Source organism: Gopherus flavomarginatus, chromosome 5 (assembly GCF_025201925.1).
Source record: "Gopherus flavomarginatus isolate rGopFla2 chromosome 5, rGopFla2.mat.asm, whole genome shotgun sequence".
In the NCBI taxonomy this organism is placed as follows: domain Eukaryota; kingdom Metazoa; phylum Chordata; order Testudines; family Testudinidae; genus Gopherus; species Gopherus flavomarginatus.
In genome coordinates, this window is record NC_066621.1 from 89,745,941 (window position 1) to 89,759,964 (window position 14,024).

A 14,024-nucleotide genomic window follows, 5' to 3' on the forward strand; every position below is an offset into this window, starting at 1 on the left:
ACAATAATTCATGCTCAAGAATATCTTGTCCTTTAAGGTGTCCAGCAGTTCAGTATCCCTACAATTATTTGCAGTGTTGATCCCAGGATATGAGAGAGACAAGGTGTGTGATGTAATATCTTCTATTGAATTCAATCCAGTAAAAGACATTACCTCCCTCATCTTGTCTCTCTCATATTCCTGTACCTATTTGTGAGGAGAAACTTCATACCACATACTGAACTCTCTGGAATCTTGATGGATCGAATAATAGAGCTTCTACTCCTTCCCTCCCCTACTTTCCACCTACAGAATACCTGTCTCTTCCCTGATTCATATAATTTTGCAGCTGCTTGTCCTGAGTCACCCAATGGGTGTTTTTCTACCATACTGAGTTCTATGGAATCAGCACTGCAATCCTGTTGAAATTCCACTGCTCTGCATTTCCCTGAGGGCAGGTGCTGTGCCAGCTCAATGTTTAACTACTGTCTCACAAGCAGGATAAGGGAAGGGAAAGTCAGGGCAGGAAAGAGACGTCACAGAGGAGGAGGAAGGTCCTGGAGAAATCAGTCCTCTTTAAAAACCTTGCGCAGAGGGACAGTTGGCAACTGCTTATACGCTTTGCAGCACACACTCAACCTTCTTTACTTGGCAGCCAGGATGCAGGATGTGAGTGGAATATTGAAGGAGGGATTCCTCGTTAAAAGGGTAAGAGCTCAGTCAAGACAGGAATTGGCTTTCTTTTGAAATGGATATATTTAGATGGACTTAACTCTTATAACTGACTGTTGCATCTGAAGTGAGGGTCTGCTGGAGCCAGGCCTAATGCAAGTGTTTGAAAGTAGCTATAGGTTCTACTGTTAAGCTCTTCTTCAAAGAGAATTTCTCTCAAATGTGTAAAATCTTTCGAATTGGTGGATGCATTTTAAGTGCAACCACAGAACTTCTGTCTAAGGTGCCTGTATTTATAGAGTTAATCTCCCTGGTTCTGGTTCCCTGCACCGATGTTTTCATAGTGGGTGGAAGAGCCATTGGTTATCAAAAAAACAACATTATACACTCACCAGAACATTCCTCAGCAAATTGCAGGTAGAGGAACCTAGCAGAAGCCTGCTGGTAGCAAAGGGATGGAGGTGGGAGTTAGGAGTGAAGCTTTCAATCTCTGCTCTTGGAAGAGGCTTAGAGCCTCTCTGGGGCTAACTAGATTGGCATTTTGCATTCCACAGCCTGTGCAAGGGGAATTCAGAAAGAAAGAAAGAAAGAAAGAAAGAAAGAGAAAGTATCAGCTTTATAGAAGATCAGAACATGAGCATGAATGCAGGCACATTATGAAACAGGACACACTCTCACAGCTGCACGTTAAGAGGCTTTCAGCTAAAACCACGGAGACAGCAACTGAAAGAAGATCTGTGTTGCAGGTCTTCCCACCCACTTGCAGGGCTGGATCACAACCAGTAGTGGAAAGGGGAACTTATTTCTGGGCAGCAGACGCAGAAGCTTGTTATTATGGGTCTGTCTTAATTGTTAATAGTCTTTATTTTAACACAGAAAGGGCAAGGCCAATCAGGAGCTTGTGAGGCTTAAGCCACCTTGGGAAATGCTTCTGTGCACTATACAGCAGCATCACTGGTGCTAATGTGAAGGGTGTGACCCAAGCAGGGCTCCCAAGGCAGCTCAGGTAGTAAGAGCTCCCCACTATCTGACAGCCATTCTCAGCCAGGGAAGATGATGACCTCTGCTCCTCACTGAGAACACCTAGGAGCACAGCTTTTGCTGCTTTTTTTCCCTCTGTTTCTGTTGGAAAATATTAAATTAAATATTTAATTTAGGTGGGTTTGGCCTGAACTGGAATATTTTGGATTGTAAAGTGGCCCCAAAACCTTTTGTTTTGAGTAATTTCAACAGAAAAATGGATTTCCTGAGTATAGTTCATTGCCTGATAGGAGTTGTAGTTCAGGCCCCTATTCTCTCCTATGAGCTGGGGTCCCTGGCCAGTCTACCTTTCTCATCATGCAGTGAAGTCTTCCCTCTGAGCAGTATGGTGTTTCATGGCAGTGACATGATTACTGGTGCATGATAGGGTTTGTCCAGCCAGGGAGCCTTGCCCAGAGGGGAGAATAGGGGTAGTGGTAATCAGGTGAACTGAACAACTCCCATGAGTCAATGTGTCATCATAGGGAAATACAGTTGACAGTTGAACTGGTCAGTTCAAGAAACTGAAGCTAAACACTTTGATTTTGGGAATGTTGACAAGTTCTGTTTGGATTGAAAAGGCTGAAGTGAAATGTTTTGTTTCCCAATCACATTTTTTTCCAAACTTTTCATTCTGCAAAAAAACTTGATATTTCACCTTTTTGTCCAATATAGGACAAAAACATTGAAATAGGAGAATTTTCTGTTGAATGAAAATTCCAATTTTCGCTCAGCTCTACCCAGGAGGCATAAATGCACCAGAGAAACTGTGAGGCTGCCCTGGATGCAGTGCTTAATTTGTGCCGGGGCTTGCCAGGGCTGCGCCCCAGTACCTCTAGGCTTGGCCATTCATAGCCCTGACATCTTTGGGCTTGCTGCATTAGTTATGAATGTAAAAAAATTAGCTGAGCCCTGGCACCTCTTTCATTGCAAATTAAGCACTGCCTGGATGGGCGCAGCAGTGATTTTGGTCTTCGTAGGGGAAGGAGTGGATTTGGAGAACCTCTTGGTCCAACTGTAGCAGTGGAAGTGAGGCAGGCAGGAAGATCTAAGGGCAGCAGCTGGAGAGGTGGTGGGAAGGGGTGAAAAGGAGGAAAGAATATAGAGTAGGAGAGAAAGGAAGGGAGAAAAGAGATTGAAGGACTGAGTGAGAGAAATGGAGTGGAAAAAAAAGAAGAGGTAGAGGTTCATTAAGGTGAAGAGAGGAAACCCAGAGTGAAGGACTATGAATAAACTCAAGACAAGGCTATGTAAGAGATGGGGGAAAATACATGAAGGTGAGAGACTGACTCACTGAAAGGAGAAAGAAGAAAACAGCTAAAACAGACAATGTTAACTGGAAGAAAAGTAGCTGAGGGAATCCACAGGCACTGAAAAAAGACAGAGAGAAGGAAAGAAAAAATAGAGTGAAGGAAGAGTGAGAACAAAACCAAAGGCTGATCTGGCCAGTTAACTTTTGCTTAGCATGGGCAAGATGTCTTCAGACTTAGTCAGGTTCAAGAGAACCACATTACACCAGTTTTCATAAAAATCGTTAATGTTTCCTCTCAATCCCAAACACAGTAATGACCCACGATTCCTGCAGTGACTGGACCTTGCACGTTCCCCAGTCTCTGCCTTACCCACCATTTTTAACATGGTGAAGCCTCCACTATCTTGGTACCTCACTCACTGACTGTGAAGCTTCATCTCCTGTGAAATATGTAAAGTCAGCTCCACTGCACCATAAAGCTGGAACTGCCACCACAAGACAGGACCAGGCGTGTCTGTGCCACTCCCTGGGCAAGCTCTCCTTTAAAACCAGCCTTAGAGCTCCAATTATTCACACGCCTGAATCAGAGATTTTTGTTTGTATCCCAGCACTAGAGCACAAGAGGCATTTGGCAGTTTAGCAGCCTTCACTTGGTTGGGATAAAAGGAACACACAGGAAATGGCAGCATAGTGAGCAGTTTAGTCACAGGAGATAGGCAGCAGGGTATGGCTACATTTGGAATTTCAAAGCGCTGCCCCGGCAGCGCTGCACAGTGTGAGTGTAGTCAGAGCGGCAGCGCTGGGAGAGAGCTCTCCCAGCGCTGCATGTAAACCACATCCCTTACGAGTGTAGCGTGCAGCGCTGGGAGCCGCGCTCCCAGCGCTGCTGCCCTGATTACACTGATGCTTTACAGCGCTGTATCTTGCAGCGCTCAGGGGGGTGTTTTTTCACACCCCAGTTGCAGCGCTGTAAAGTGTGAGTGTAGCCAGAAAAATTCTCACCATCAGAGATGAGGCCCATGTTTGAGAAAGATCAAAAATTGCATCTTTTGTTCAATGATTTTATAAAGACAGAGGAGATATATTGACAGAGGAAACTTGCCATGTTGAAGATCAACTTGTGAGTTTCTGGTGGTGGTAAATTGATAAATTTGAAGTTGCTTTCCTCTTGGTGGGAGAAAGAGCTGCACACAAGGCAAACAATGAATCTGACAAAAAGGTGGGGGAAAGTCCTCTTGATTTCAGATCCCTTTGGGATTTAAACTACCCAGCTGCCACTAGCAGTCCTTTCCAGACTTGTCTTTTAATTGAAACAATCTAACTCATAAGAAATATGACCTTGAACGTTCTCTAAAGATATCAAGAGTCAGTTTAGAAAACAAAGTTCCCAGCATGCATCAAGCTCTCCTTAGAATGACTTTGGTTAAATAATTTTGGGCATTTATCAAAATTCCAGAGTAATGGTCCACAAGGAAGTCCATTGCAGTCTCTCTCCAGATTTGTTGGTTGTATTATCACAACATACATAACCATTCCAATGAGACTCCTAAAAATATGTCTTAATCTAAGGATAATAAGAGTGTTACCATGTCTCTATGCAAAAGAAAGGTAGGTGGAAAGAGAAATATTCCTCTAAACTTGTCTTTAAAAGTAACCAAGGACATTTCTTTTGGTATAGGGACATATTGTCCATAATTGGAAAGCAAGATGGTTTGTTCTGCTGCAGGACAAGCTGCTGTATTATAAACTTGATGGAGGCAGGAAGGAGCCTTCTCCTAAGGGCAGGATCATTTTGGATGGTTGCACTATCACTTGCCCATGCCTGGAGTATGAGAACAGACCGGTACGTCTTGAAACATTATCACCATTCTTTTCTTTGCAATGACTTTTTTATTCTCTGGTTTCTCCCCTTCATTCCCTTGACTTTCTGAGTCTCTTGCTCTGTTGCCCCTGCATGCCTCAAGAACTGGGACCAGTTGAAGCTGATCAGCCTTTCAGCAGAGAAGACCAGGTCAAGGTGTTACTACTGGATTTCCTTATCCTGTCTCTGAAGATTTCCACTCTGGTTGTTTTTCTCTGAACACTTCAGCTCAGAGGTGCAATCATATACAAAAAAAACTCTGTGGAGGGGAGAGTTGGTTATGGATGAAAATGCATCAGCCTTGCAGTCACACCGAGAAATTCATGAACAGCATAGTAAATGGGGAGGGTGAGAAAGAGGAAGGAATATGTTTCCCTCATCTTCCCCAATGGTTGCACGCACCTATGCTATAGCTGTATTCTTTGCCTTCCCTGAACTGTGCATCTGGGCTAGCAGCCAGCTCAGTATGCCTCTTCCTTTTATTTATTTTCTAATGAGAATTTGCTGCTGTTGAAAGTTTCTGGAGCATGAAGTCCTCTCTGTGTCTAGCCACAGGTGAGCAGCAGCAATGCAACCTTCCCCTGACTGGTACAAATCTGTGTAAATATATATTGCTGAGTCTGAATTTCAGTAAATCTGTTGTTAGAATGAGTATAGCAATGTCTTTCAGCTGTTACCAATGTAGGGCAGATTTGAACCATTAATGTACAGTGGAGTCATGTCATAGGCGCATTTAACTTATGCGATTTTAACTATACACGCTCAGTAAAACGAAAACAAAAAAAAGAGAAAAACAACAATTTAAATACTGTAACTGTAATGCAGGCGATTCCGCCCGCCATTCCACCTAATGAGCATTTGACTATACACCATTTTCACCTTACGCACCGACTTCAGAACCTAACCCCGTGTAAGATGCGACTCCCTTGTAGATGTGAAAACTCCATTTCCCAATTGTAGATCCCTGTGTTATCCGGACAATCTCTAGCCAATCTGCTTTCTTGAGTACACTGGGCTCTGGGCATATGGCTATTACTTGGAGTTAATTGACCCCGAGACTTGAGCTGTGACCAGTGTCCTTCTAGCTATGAACTGATCAGGATTCCCTGCAGTGGTTGACGGGGCTTCTGTTGCATGAAGCAGGGCATTAGGGGAACATTCTGTGTTTGTTAGATAAATGCTCTTATTGCTTTTGTACTTTTCTGTCCATAGCTGGTCATTAAGCTGAAGACAAAAACCAACACAGAATATTTCCTTGAATCTTGCTCCAGAGAAGAGCGGGATTCTTGGGCTTTGGACATTACTGGAGCCATTCATGCTGGCCACCCAGTGCAGGTTCAGCAGCTTCACAGAATGAAAAATTCCTTCAAACTTCCCTCAAACATCAGCCTCAAGTAAGTGTAAACATTTCCCACCCAGTCCCAAGATACTTTGAAATAGAAGGTATTAAATGACACTTCTAGTCTATTGCTCTGCATCATGGGACTTCAGGTGGGATGATTAGTCCATTTCCCCTACACACTGTTTAGAAGGAAATTTCAGAAGGTGTCTAGTCTGTTGCCCTGCTTTGGGGCAGGGCTTATTTCCTTATCCTTGATCAGTTGTGGCTTTAGGTCATATAACAATCCCTGCTTGTCTGTCTGTCCATCCATGTAACACTGCTCTCTTTTGCTCTTTTACAGCCACATAGTGGACAAAATGCATGATAACAGTAATGGAATTAAACTGACCCCCAACATGGAACAAGGCAACACATACAAAGAAAGCTTTACGGGTACATAAGCTCTGGACAACCAGCCTCCCAATGCCTGACTGTGCTGCAGAGAAAACAGAGCCACTGTGGAGTTTTTGTACAAGAACAGATTATTTTTGATACAAGAAGAGATTATGGCAAACAGAATGTACTGGCCCATCTATGCCCTGCCTCAAAGAGTTCCTCAATTATAAATTTATCCCCCTCTCTAAAAAGCAAACGTAGAACCTAACACCTTTGGTGAATCCCGCCTATGCTTGACATTGATATGTCTTTGCCATTATGATAATACCAGGATGGGCCAGCCAGCAGGGATGGTCTGTCTGTGTGTCTCTGTGATGAGCATGCATATTGTGTCTCTCTGTCTAAGAGGTGCCTTTTTCTTTGTAGGTTCTGCACTGGTGGACTGGTTGATCTCCAGTAATTTTGTTGCCTCTCGATATGAAGCTATGACATTGGCCTCCATGCTGATGGAAGAAAACTTCACCAAGGCTGTTGGAGCCCGGAGCACTGAAGCCATGCGCAATGGTGATCTGGCTGAGCAGTTCCTAGATGACTCCACAGCATTGTACACATTTGTAAGTAATGTGGCTTCTAGTAGTAAGATCTCCCCATCCCTCCTGACTCAGATTTGCTTTTAGCTGGTGCAACGGGGTCAAGACTCACCACCACTGGTGACTCCTGCTGGTTGCTCTGGGAATTAGCTCTGTCTAGTCATGGAGCACCCTCTGTGCATGGAGTCTCCAGTCTCACCCCCTTCTGGGGGGCGGAGGGGGGGTGTTTAACATCAGTCTTTGGGACTCGCACCTGCCTCAGTGGCCAACTGCAACCCAAAGTCTAGCCCCTTAGCTCAGGGGCAAGTTGCAGTCTGTATTGGCCACAGTCCTCTGTGGCCAGGCGCAGTATAAGTGGGGGACCCAGGTCCACCCACTACTCTGGGTCCCAACCTAGGGATCCTCTAGAGGCAGCCTCTTTCTGCCCTCCTTCATTCCCCTCTTGTCCACCCTTCTTCCCTGGGCCACTTCCCCATTGGCCCTGTGCACCTCCTTGGCAGGGTCCACAGCCTGGCAGGAAATGGGGCTGGAGAACTCTCCTGTTTCTCTGAGCCTGCCTAGCACTGCTCTGTCTGAGGTGCTAGCTCCTTACCTCAGGAACTAGTCCTCCTCCTTCACTAGTGAGGGAGAGTCCCTTCTCCTATCCTAGACAGCCTTTATATATAGCCTCTCCCAGCACTGATTGGCTGCCTCTTTCTTACCCTGATTGGCTCTCCACATGCTTTCATTGATTGGCTGCTGGTCTGTGCAGCCTCAAAGGCCTGTTCCAGCCCTTTTCTCAGGGGGTGGGGCAGTCACCCCACCACAGCTGGTAAAGAGGTTGTGAGGGTGAGGGTGACACACTGCATGTACCAAATGGCAAAATATATATGAAAGGTGAAAAAAAATATGAAGGACAAATTAAAAATGAGAAGCTTTGGGTTTTTTAATACTTTGCAAGGCTTTTTCTTCCCTCAGAGGTAAATGGCACCTACAAATAGGAGAGAGACGCATCTGGGTGCAGCTGTAGTCCCTAGAGCTAACTCTGTTTGCATTAATGGTGGCCAGGCTGAGGCTCTGATAAAAATCAGGGGTATTGTAAGTGTGTGTGTGTGTTGTTTTGTGGTTATTCATTTGTCCATTGTACTCCTACAACTGAGGAGATGCGCAATAGGCCTATAGAACTGGATATATATCTTTGGGAAAAAAATAGCGTGTTAATGACAGGTCTGTGGAAGACTATGAGGTTAGTACAAAACTGTTCCATATATTGTTTAATTAGTGTTCATCAGAATAACCAAAACTTTTCCAGTTACTATTTTTTTCCATTTGCAGGCTGAAAGCTATAAGAGGAAACTCAGCTCTAGGGAAGAACTGCACCCCCATATCCTTGAATTAAGTGGAACAATTGTAAAACAAGGATATTTAGTAAAACAGGTAAATATGACACTTGAACATCTCATCTCAGTAAGAATTGAGAAAACTGACTCTAGTTGTTCTCTGGGCTGCATGGAGGGTAAAGCTGAATGCCGAGAGCAAGCTGGATAATTACATTCACTTTCAAGGGGCTTCACTATTCTTCCTCATTACCTGTCCTAACCTGTCATATGGCCAACAGAATTAGCTTTCATGTTAACAATACTGCAGAGTGAACAGCAAAGGTGGAAATGAGAAGAGAGTCTATTTGTTGATATAAATAAGTGAGCGGTGGAACTCACTGCTGAGGGATGTTACTGAGGATTATAAAATAATTTCCAGAAGAGCACAGGGGTCCTGGCCAAAATCCAAATTCTATCCTGAGTAACTACATTCACTTTCAAAGGGCTGCACTATTCGTCCTCATTACCTACCCTAAATTGTCATGCTGTGTCCCCTCACTGAGATACTTCACCCAGCACTGAAATGCAGCTAACTCATATATGTGTAGAACCTACTTGTGCAGGCAATTATTCATGTCCATATAGTTGCTCTCATTGACTTCAAACATGAGTAATTATGTGTGAATGAATAACTGTTTGCAGGCTTATGCCCTTAGTTTGTAAAACATAGTTTATGATGCTTGCTAGAACAAGCTTGCTGTTAATCCTCAGGTTTGATAGCATAAACTGATCACCCATTGGGTTGGGTGAAGGGAATCCCACTGCATATGTTGCTGTTAGATGTCTTTCTGGAGTTGTATGTGAAGCATTGGGCAGTGTGGGTGATGGGGTACTAGATGCACCTTCCTTTCTCCAGGGGTGAAGTGTTTTTACTGACACTGTGAAAGAGAGGGTGAAGCAATCCAAAAGGGCCTGGAATCCCATGAATTCTCAGAGCACTCAGAGTGAATAAATTTGTTTTGAGGGCTCCAAGATAAAGGACAGGAGTCGGGTCATTTCACCTAGATTTTTCCCTTCTTTTCCTTTTAAATTATTCTGTAGTAGTGTCTACCCTGACAGAAAAAGAAATCTGTGCATATCCCTATAGGTGTAAAATTGCTGAGTACAGATGGATGTGTGAAGCGCGCACTGCCCTGGGGAAGGAAGTTCATATTGTGGTTCAGCAGAGAGGCAAGATTTCAGGGAAGAACTCTATCCTAGGTCTGTTACCACTATTGTCTTTGACTGTACTTGAATGTCAAAGCTTAGGCTCTTCATGGGAAATGTCATAGTTACACGGGGAGGTGCCTCTAATACAGGGCAACCACACTGACAATGAGAGGGTTAATTGTTCATCTCTCTCTTTTCAGGGACACAAGAGGAAAAACTGGAAGGTGAGACGTTTTGTTCTGAGGGCTGACCCTGCTTTCCTGCACTACTACGACCCAACAAAGGTGAGTTAGCAATGAGCTGCTGACCTCAGACACCAGATCTATGTACATGTCTCCTACAAACCTGTAATAGTAATACAGTCAACCACATAGGAAATTGGGCTCTAGGACTGCCCTCTCCACTTCCTCTCCAGGGCCATGTGCCCCCTGAATTCCTCCACTCATTCCCCTTGGGACTTCCTGGGGATTTCCCAGGGCCACATCCCTTATGTGATTTTTTTTTTTCACTCTCACTTTCTCCCTCATGCCTTAGCTCTTTTGGGATTCCGCTGTCTGTCCCCAGAGCCATCTTCCCTCAGGGATTCCTCTCTGGGGCTGAATCTCTTCTGGGATTGTTCTTGCTCCTGGCTATGTCCTTTCTGGACTGACTCTTTCCCATCCTGAGGCTGCATCACCTCTGTGATTTTTCCGCTCTCTTGTCTTCCTTATTGTAACCTTGAATGGGGCCTGATCAGAGTGCTAATGAGAATTTCTGCTACTCAGTTCTAATTGTGTATAACGAATAGCAGAGCTTATATATGTGGATAAACAATGCTACCACTGAGTTACAATGCAGTGAAGCCCAGTACAATACAAAATAACATGTGGCTAGAAATGTTTTAGTGACATTTAAAGAGACCAAACAATGAACTTTATTTGATTGAAGACTTCCCCAAAAGTGCTGTAAACCCAAACCACACAGTCCTGGGATAACACAAAAGAGCCTGGAAGCAAAACTGATCAATTCTCACTGTCCAGGCTGAGTGAAGAGTATAAAATGAACAAATAACATCAACAGGGGAAAGTTTAATGGATTTTTAAAAGTTGTCAGATGTTGCTGGTAAAATAGATAATAGGTTTTAAACTTGATTGTTATCCTAGCTCTGTCTCTTTAAATAACTAACCTCCCACAACTGTATTAAGAAGAACAGCTCTGGATAAGAAAATGATGCAACTGAATCAATGTGCTGGGAGGGCTTTCCCGAGACACGGACGCACTTGTTTTAGATCTAAAATGTTCAGTGTGGTCTCGTGTCTTCACAGCTATCCAGTATGTCTGTCTCAGGGAAGGGTTCTAATTCTTACCTCTTCCAATTGGGCCCCATTTTACCTTCTCACTGCAGGAAGAAAACAAACCAGTGGGTGGGTTTTCTCTCCGTGGCTGCCTTGTCTCAGCTCTGGAGGATAATGGAGTCCCAACTGGTAAGCATGAACTTTTAGGCTGCCTGCTTTCGTAACTGAGGGCTGGTCTATTCCCAAATTTGCACTGAAATAATTGAATCAGTTTAATTCACGCCTTTTGTTATTGTGGTGCAAATCTGTGGGTAGATCAATCCTGAGCCTCCTGTGGGAGATGGGAAAAGGGGTAGGAGATTGAAGATGACATACTTGTCCCAATACCATTGAGCTGGGTCAGGGGGACTGTTTAGACCTACTTTTGGATACACCAAGAGTTGCCTTTTTCCCCTTTTGCTTTTTGCTTGGGCTTGTCAGTAAGGTCTCCACCTGAATCATGGGAAGAGAATAGGGCATTGTCTGACACTTCGGAGAGTTAATAGTAAAGAGGGCAATTCCTTTTTGCTGGGATAAGGTTAAGCTCTTTATTCAGAGGTGTCCCTTGTCCCACATCCCCTCTTTTCTATGCTCCCTACTGGCACCATCTTTTCCTCTGTACCTGCAATGGTCCAAATGTAGTGGACACTAAATATAACAGTGGAAAAAGCTGTAATTGAAGGGTGAATTTGTTTAGCTTAAGCAACATTGTCTGGAATCTCAGCTTTGTGATTCAATGTTCCTGCTGTCAAAATAATTTATAGTATGAAAGCAAATGAGCACAAGATTAGTGTGGGACAGCAAATGTGGGTCTCAAATGGGGAGACATTTCCTGGTGAGAGACACTTGAGAGGTTGCTTCCCTCCCTTCTTTCCCCATCCTGAATAATAAGTAAGACTAAGTTTGAGTTATTTAGTCCCATGCATCCGACAAAGTGGGTATTCACCCAGGAAAGCTCATGCTCCAATATGTCTGTTAGTCTATAAGGTGCCACAGAACTCCTTGCTGCTTTTAGTCATGGGTATTTTTAGTAAAAGTCATGGACAGGTCATGGGCAATAAACAAAAATTCACAGCCCGTGACCTGTCCAAGACCTTTCTATAAATACCCCTGACTAAATCTTAGGTGGGTCCCCCCCGCCCAGGCCAGCTGCTGCTGTGAGGGGCCCCCGGGCCAGCTGCTGCTGTGGGGGTCCCCCTGGGGTTAGCCGCACCAGCTGCTGCTTGGGCAGTCCCTAGGGCCAGCTGCTTGGGCAGCCCTGGAATCAGCCATACTGGACCCTGCAGAAGTCACGGAGGTTGACTTCCACAACCTCAGCGACAGACATGCAGCCTTAATAATAAGTGACACAGTGAGACAGCGCCTTTAAAAGAAAACTGCGAGGGTGAGAATGGGAAATATAACCCCATGTAAAGGAAGTTTGATGATGGGCAGGAGCAAATAGGAGATTAAATCTAATTTATTGTAGGGATTTCTAAGGAACCCATCACCATAGTATCTAACATCAATAATAATAATATTCACTATTTAGATAGTGGTTTATGTGTTCACAGTGTGTAACATTACATGGTTATTCCACAAAACACCTCTGTGAGGTAGATTTGTATTATTATTCCCAAGAGAAACTGAGGCACAGAAGAATTAAAGGACTTGTCCAGAATCACACAGTAAGATCTACTAGTACCTTTAGTTATGCTAAACTCAAATTCCACCCTCAATGAGACATATACCTGCCACAAACCAGTTCTCCACATGCACCACTAACTTGTTGCACTCTTCCTCTGCAGGAGTGAAGGGGAATGTGCAGGGCAACCTCTTCAAAATCATCACTAAAAATGACATTCATTACTACATCCAGGCCAGCTCCAAGGCAGAGCGAGCACAGTGGATTGAGGCCATCAAGCGGCTGACATGAGCAAGATATGGACTCTGTACCCTCATAGGGATCAGGGTGAATAATTGATATTCATGAGTAAGCTTGCTGCTGTCTTTGCTGGGAATATTGACTCTGGGATGGCTGATCATGAGATGGAAGAGCAAATCTTTTCATCCACGTGTCCAGTCTACCTCTGGCAAATCCATATCATGCTTCACCCTAAAGCAGAAAAGCCTTACTTGTCCCCATTTACTATGAGACTCGTACATTCCAGTAGCCCGTGTCTACTGCAGTCACTTGACTGAATCAAGGAACGTGGGTTGGGCTAGAACTAGCACAAGCACGGGTTTCTGAGGCCACTTCCCTTGACAAAACACCACCGAATCTTTTACTTAATTGCACTCTGATTGCACTCTGATTGCCTCGGGGAATACCACACTGGAACAGCGATCTGTCCATCCACATACTCCAGGATCCAGCCTCCTGCTGTGCTGGAAAAACTCAGGGTGCTGTAGGAACATAGGATTTGTCAGACTTGATCATACCCATGGCCTGTCTCTGACAGTGGCCAATGCTGTAAATATTAGATGAAGAAGAGAACCCCACAATCCACCTGGGCAGCTGTGTAACAATGCATGGTAAGGAGGAGCTTTTCTCCCTGAATCCATTTGGAGATCAGTTTGAGTTGCACCAAAGGACTGATAACTAATCATTTAATCCTAGTTACTGTTGTTTCTACTTCAAACCAATAAATTTTGCACTTTTCTAGTAAACGTGAACCTTAATCATATTAAATCTAGTAATGGGGTACTTGAAACAGCTTTACCCTTTTCACATGATCTTTTCCAGAGGTCAGACTGAGAGGTGGGAAACAATGGTACTTCACCCAAGGAACAAACAGAAATTTTACCCAGATTTCACCCACAATCCCAAACATCTCCCACTGTGCCACAATAGCATTGTTATGGAATAATTTCCCCAACATAATTTACAAAACCCTTCACGTGGAAAGACTCACTTAAAGTAGGAAGGCTGGCTTGTTGACTTTCAGAGAGGTTTTCAAAGGCATGAATAGAAAATAGGCTCTTAAGTCCCATTGACAAGTGCCCAACAGCCATTTTGTGCCTTCTGAACATTTCCCCTTCAGGGCATACCAGCACCTCATTTTCCCTACTGGGGACCACCCCATCACCTAGGTGCTGAGAACCCCTGATTTAGGAGCATGCTTAATACTGAA

General features: G+C 44.2%; 1 protein-coding gene across 2 annotated transcripts; it reads left to right on the forward strand.

Annotated features, from left to right (window-relative positions):
• The first annotated feature begins 289 nt into the window (after positions 1 to 289).
• PLEK2 (pleckstrin 2) lies at positions 290 to 13,595 on the forward strand. Of its 2 annotated transcripts, XM_050953574.1 has the most exons (9): positions 295 to 687; positions 4,602 to 4,766; positions 5,997 to 6,178; positions 6,467 to 6,558; positions 6,928 to 7,115; positions 8,406 to 8,507; positions 9,799 to 9,882; positions 10,983 to 11,061; positions 12,699 to 13,595. In XM_050953574.1, exons 1-9 carry the CDS (start codon positions 454 to 456, stop codon positions 12,824 to 12,826), a joined length of 1,254 nt encoding a protein of 417 aa, XP_050809531.1. In that variant the 5' UTR covers positions 295 to 453; the 3' UTR covers positions 12,827 to 13,595. The 2 variants fall into 2 exon arrangements, with proteins under 2 accessions (XP_050809532.1, XP_050809531.1); XM_050953575.1 differs by lacking the exon at positions 10,983 to 11,061 and having other exon boundaries at positions 290 to 687; positions 12,699 to 12,791.
• The last annotated feature ends 429 nt before the right edge of the window (positions 13,596 to 14,024 follow it).